This window comes from Tachysurus vachellii, chromosome 15 (assembly GCF_030014155.1).
Source record: "Tachysurus vachellii isolate PV-2020 chromosome 15, HZAU_Pvac_v1, whole genome shotgun sequence".
NCBI lineage: Eukaryota > Metazoa > Chordata > Actinopteri > Siluriformes > Bagridae > Tachysurus > Tachysurus vachellii.
The window spans coordinates 14075699-14081698 of record NC_083474.1 but is presented as its reverse complement, the minus strand read 5'-3'; the positions used below and the strand labels follow the sequence as shown (position 1 = coordinate 14081698).

The following is a 6000-nucleotide window of genomic DNA, read 5'->3' as shown; positions in this document are numbered from 1 at the left end:
ACTAAAGCTATCCACTATGTATGCTACAATCTATACCCACCTATTACTTATTTTATGCAAACAAATAACATGCAAACAAATAAATGTGGAAGACCCGTGTATAGTATTGGCAAATAGATAGATAGATAGATAGATAGATAGATAGATAGATAGATAGATAGATAGATAGATAACTTCATTCACATATACTGTAACAGCACAGAGGTAGAAGAAAGTAATATAACATTTTAAATTTAACAAATTAAGAATATGTATATTTAAAGCATAAGAAGAAGAAGAAGAAGAAGAAGAAGAAGAAGAAGAAGAAGAAGAAGAAGAGACAATTGTACTACACAGTCATAGTTTATGTGACATGCACGTGATCAGTATTTCAGCAGTACAAAGATGAGCTCGAAGCCCCGCCCACTTGCTAAATTCTAAACGGTGTTCAACAGCTCGCGCTGCTGAATCACTCGGCTTTCGATTGCTCACGCCTGAAGCGAACATGGCAGATACAGAAGCTCAGTTATGTATTCCCGAGTTCAGCACCCCTCTACAAATGGACCCTTACCTCAAACCGTATAAAAAGGACTTTGAAAGGAGGTAACGTGTGCTTTTAAGTATTATTTGCATGACACTACGTGTTTGTAACGGCCCTCGTGCACTCAGACCAGACTAAACGCACAGCAGCTTGTCTTTGACCCCTGTGACTTCATCTTCTGATAAACACATATTTTACGGAGAAGTTATCATTTATAATCGCATTCATTGCTTTGAGGGCTGCAAACTCCGCAGGGAGTTCATATGTAAGATGAGTTGAAGAGCTTGTGCAACCCTAAGATTTCAACACAAGGTTAAATTGCACAATATCAGACATGTGCACATGATCTACAAACATAGTTGGTACCCTGTGTAGTACACTTCAGTCAGGACTAGGATGTAGTTGGGGTTTATTTACTTCACCCAGGTTCCTTCCTTTAACTAGGCTACATGGTTTAGCTAGCTGTGCTAACAATGCTAACATCTTCATTTACCTGCTTATTGCACGCACCTAAAGAGAAAACAGCCACAGAGCTTCATTTGACCTTATATAAATACGTAAAAAAAAAATATATATATATATTTACATTAATCCGTTTATATATAGATTAAGTGAGCTGATCTGTGTCACGTGTTATGCTTCCTGCGAGTTTGACAGCTGTGACGTTACATGTAGGACACGCCCCCTTTTAAAGGGCACCGACAATGTTATGTCTAGACCTGAGTCTGTTTTCCAAGTAGAGTCTGTTGTTGTTGTTGTTTTGTTATTAGAAAATAAAATAAAAAAAGCCAACGATATGTGGAAATGTTTATTTACTCCCTAAATAAGACTAAACACAATTATTGTGCCTGAGAAATGCACTTCATTAGCAGTTTTATTAGGTGTGTGAGATGAGGAGAGTTACCACACTGTCCTGTGCTCTCTGGTAAATCATGGGTTCAGTCATAATAAATGTTATCGTCTGGGATCCAGAAATACTTTGGGTAAAGCACAGACAGTTGCGGTCATGGAAATCACATTACCGTAGTCAGCATTATCGAATTTATTATATTCATCAGAGATTATTACCAGCACAATATAACAGCACGATACCACATTTAATTTTATGATTAAAAAGATTAAAAGTGACGTGACCTACGGCTAAGTATGGTGACCCATACTCAGAATTCGTTCTCTGCATTTAACCCATCCAAAGTGCACACAAACAGCAGTGAACACACACACACCGTGAACACACACCCGGAGCAGTGGGCAGCCATTTATGCTGCGGTGCCCGGGGAGCAGTTGGGGGGTTTGGTGCCTTGCTCAAGGGCACCTCAGTCGTGGCCGGCCCGAGACTCGAACCCACAACCTTCGGGTTAGGAGTCAGACTCTAACCATTAGGCCATGACTGCCCCTAATACAGAAACTATGACTGTCAGCCAACACCGATACTCATCTGATTTTTCTTTTCTTTAGCAATCACTGTTTTATTTTTACATGCTTTGCTATGTTTTGCTTTTAAATGCTTAAAAATGCAGGCAAATATACATAGCTAAAACACAAAACTACAGCTTTTTTCCCACACAAAAATCTATTTTCCCTCATATCACAGCAACCAATTTTTTGTTTGTTTTAACTCAGTACCGATTCTGGGTATTGGATTAGTGACTGCTCCAATATTTGTTATTGGGTTCCTTTTTCTAGACTGTTTACGGATCACTTTACTTGGGTTTAATCCAGATATATAAATAATACCAACTGAATCTAATCTAATAAATTGTTCTGGAAAATAAGGAAAGGAATAACAACCTGAATGGCTCCAATCTCTCTGAATCTCTGTTCTCAAGGGGTCAGTGAGTTTTTTTTCCTTTGGGTAAAGTTTGAGAACTCCTGGTTTATACTATGCCAAGCTACCCACCAGACATTTATGACAATTTATGCATAATGGCACTTAAAGAAGCGCCACACATGCTTTTCACTCAGGATGTAATACATTTTGTTTAGTAGCTCTTAACATGCAGATTGTTCCTCTTGAACCTAATGCACTGTCGTGTTTGAAAAGGTTGTAGATGTATGGAGGACTTGGACTCATGGCTTCACCTGTGAAATTAAAAAAACACACCTCTTCATTTTTAAATAAATATATAATCACGGAAATAATTACATAAACAAAAGAATAAGGAATACACGGTGAATAAAGGCTTAACATTAGGATAAATACAACAAACAGAATACACAGAGTATTCTCTCAAGCACTTTTAAAGTGCTTCATCTTAGGCGCTTGGTATATAACGAAATAAAAAAACAATTAAGGTATTAATAATTATTGAGGATTATACAGTAAAATAACCACAATAATAAATAAGATAATTATTTACTTTTTTACAATTGCTGAAATTATCTTACACTTTTACAGGTATGTGGGGACACCGAGGAGCGATAATTGCTAAAATACTAATTATTACATTATGTGTACATCATATGTCATATTTTCTGCTTCAAATTCCCACACCCCAATGTAAAACACCTTCCCACATCCCTGCTCATAGGGTTTTCTATCCTTATTTGAATGTGTTTTTTTTTACTATTTGTTACAGCTTGTTAAAGTTGGTGATACTTTTTTAAAAACCAGGAACTTGACCTTATACTTAATATGGTCAATTATATCAATAAACAGCAATGCAATACGAAATGTCTGTCTAACATTGATGTTTAAATAAAATTGCAAATAAAATGTCTCTCTGACACTATAGTTATATAACTATAAGAAAAATGCACACCCATCATTTAAAAAAATCTATTGTTACTTCATGATTAATTCAGTGATTTAATATCAATAATATATTTACTCATATAAACCTCTAATCATTTTAAAACCATACTAAAACCAAAGATAAAAACTGTACTCAACGGTGAAGAAGGTGACATACAGGTATGTAAAAGCAGCAACTCTTTGATGAACTCATTTTGCTATATGCAGGATTTGTCTATGATGATCATGCCCCTATACTGACTCATCACTAATGGTTATGAAAATGATGATTGCATAACAACATTTAACATGACCTAAATGAGTTAAAAAAAGTACTTAATATTCATGGATGTCAGAGAGATATCTGTAATAATTACTGAACCTGTGACAGTTGTGGTGTTATTGCCACAGAGACCTGTGACAAGGTGAAATAGACTTGTTTAATTATCTTTGAAGGAGCTAATGTCTCTGAAGAATCTAAAAATATTAAAGGTTCCACTTCTTTCAGCTTAACTGTTTTTAAAAGTTAAATCATTCCAAGCAAAATGTGTTTCAGAGGCTCTCAAAGGAACATTGTCTTATTTACAGATTATATGCTGTTCTTAAATAGTCCTCCTGGCGGTCTAATGGCAGGATCCAGCTCTCTCATTGCCGGGGCCTGGGTTTGATTCCCGGGCAAGGCGCTAACCCATCCACTGAAGAGTTAACTCTCAGTGCGGGTCCCAAGCCAGAATGGTTGCATCCAGAAGGACATCCAGTGTAAAACCTGTGCCAAATCTAATATGCGGCCCACTTGATCCGTCGTGGCGACCCCAAACAGGCAGCAGCCAAAAGAAAAAAAATGCTATTCTTAAATAGGGTGTCATATTGCAGAATATGACCAGTTTTTTCCCCTCTGGTTAAATAGCTCCTCATTGACTCAGTGCTAATTATCACAGGTATTACTGTAGCACAGATACAGCAGGCTCATGAGGACATCTGTAGGTCATTACCCAGGAGCAAAGGCTAAATTTCTACCCATTGTCCTGAGTCTGTAGAATGTGCTAACCTGACTGGCCAACTGCTGAACAAAACCAAAAGAAGCAAAAACAATTTATCCCCCCTCATGGCTCTTTCATGCATATATTTAATACTGAGGTTTTCACATAATGGAATAATTAAGAGAATGAAGTCTGATTCAGAAGACATAATTGTGTGCAGTGAGTGAATACAACAATGTTCTTGTTTTTGCATAAAATTAGGTAACAGGAAATAAGTAAAGTTTTTTTTTTTTTTTTTTTGGCTTGCCTTCATTATAATTTGGGGTGGGGATGGTGGTGGTGGTGGTGGTGGAATAGGTGCTGGGGAAGGGGTATGTGTGGTGGCTCAGAAAACCCATTATATGCTGTTGTGGCTGAATTCTGGAAATTTCTTGCCAATATCGTGCTTCTCTGCTTTCAGACAACATTAACATGTTTTTACCAAATAATGTGGTCTGCCTAAAGATGTCAAAAAAGTTGGATTTCCACACACCCTGAATGTCACACTTTGATTAAATTGCTAAACCTGAGCCTAACAGATTTAGTATGTGATCAGATATCGGCTGTCAAAATGTCCACGATGCTCCTGTGCTGTCAAATTGTCATGAAAGCAGAGAAGAACGCGTATATGCTCTATTCAACAAAATGTAAAAAGGTTTAAATGATCTAATTAAAATACAAGAATCTTAGCCAGCAGAACAGAAGTCACTAGAGACAAGCACAAGGCTCCCGTGTCTCAAATGTTTTCCAAAAACTAGCAGTGACTTATGTTGAAAATTATTGCCACATATGTGAACTTTTCCCTGCGCAATAAAGTGTGCATGGTTGCTTACATGGTTGTTTCCTTTCTTTTCCCCTACATTAACTCAAATAATCAATCTTCTATCATTATGCAAACCTCATAGACTTTTTGGGCCTTTTTGAGTAGCTTTCTGTCTTATGGTGCTTAACAGAAATGATAAAACATTGCTTTTAAATGTTTTACATGCAGTTTTGCTAACAGTTTGCCATTTGAAACTTACAAATCAACAGAGATCTTTAAAACCCTTGAGATTCTTTCCATAAATGATTGTCTCCTTAAAGAAAACTTCACTAAATCAACAATTAAATAATGTGGAGCATCCACCATACAGGTCCCTGCGTTAGCTGTTACTATAGAAATAATGAATCATTAAAAAAAGTGGGACCATTAAAAATGAATTGGTTAAAAGGTTGTAAATGTCTGATTCTTAATAGTGTGTGTTGTTACCTGGATGATCAAAGATTGCTCACAGTTCTATAGAAAAATCCTACAGGTCCTGCACATCCTTTGCTTTTCCAGCATCTTCTGCATATTTGAGCCTTTTCCAACAGAAGATGTTTGGATTTGAGATCCATCTTTTCACACTGAGGTCAACACTGGGACTCGTACACGACTTACGAAAGGTGCAAATGTTCATTGATGCTCAAGAAGGCAAATGTTATTTATGTATTGTGTTGTCTACTTGAGAATCAGTGAATAACTGATAATTGAACCTTTTGTAATGTTACTGTATGTCAGAGTTGTATATGACTTGTTGGTGGGAAAGTGGGTTGTTCTAACAGCAGTGAGTCCTGCAAGCTGCAGCAAGTAAGTTGTTCATCACGCCTTGTGTGACAGAACCCAGGAGAACAAGCAGGATTTGCCATTAAAGTCAACATCCCAGTAGTACTGTAAGTATGTGCAGTTTTTTCACAATCAGGACAAA

At 36.9% G+C, this 6000-nt stretch overlaps 1 protein-coding gene across 1 annotated transcript in view; it reads left to right on the top strand.

Moving 5' to 3' along the window:
- Window positions 1-425: 425 nt before the first annotated feature.
- Window positions 426-6000, top strand: part of gbe1b (glucan (1,4-alpha-), branching enzyme 1b) — a 96579-nt gene continuing 91004 nt past the window's right edge. The window contains exon 1 of the mRNA XM_060887981.1: window positions 426-582. Within this exon, the coding sequence (XP_060743964.1) occupies window positions 485-582 (98 nt within the window). The 5' untranslated portion in view covers window positions 426-484. The remainder of the gene's footprint in view (window positions 583-6000) is intronic.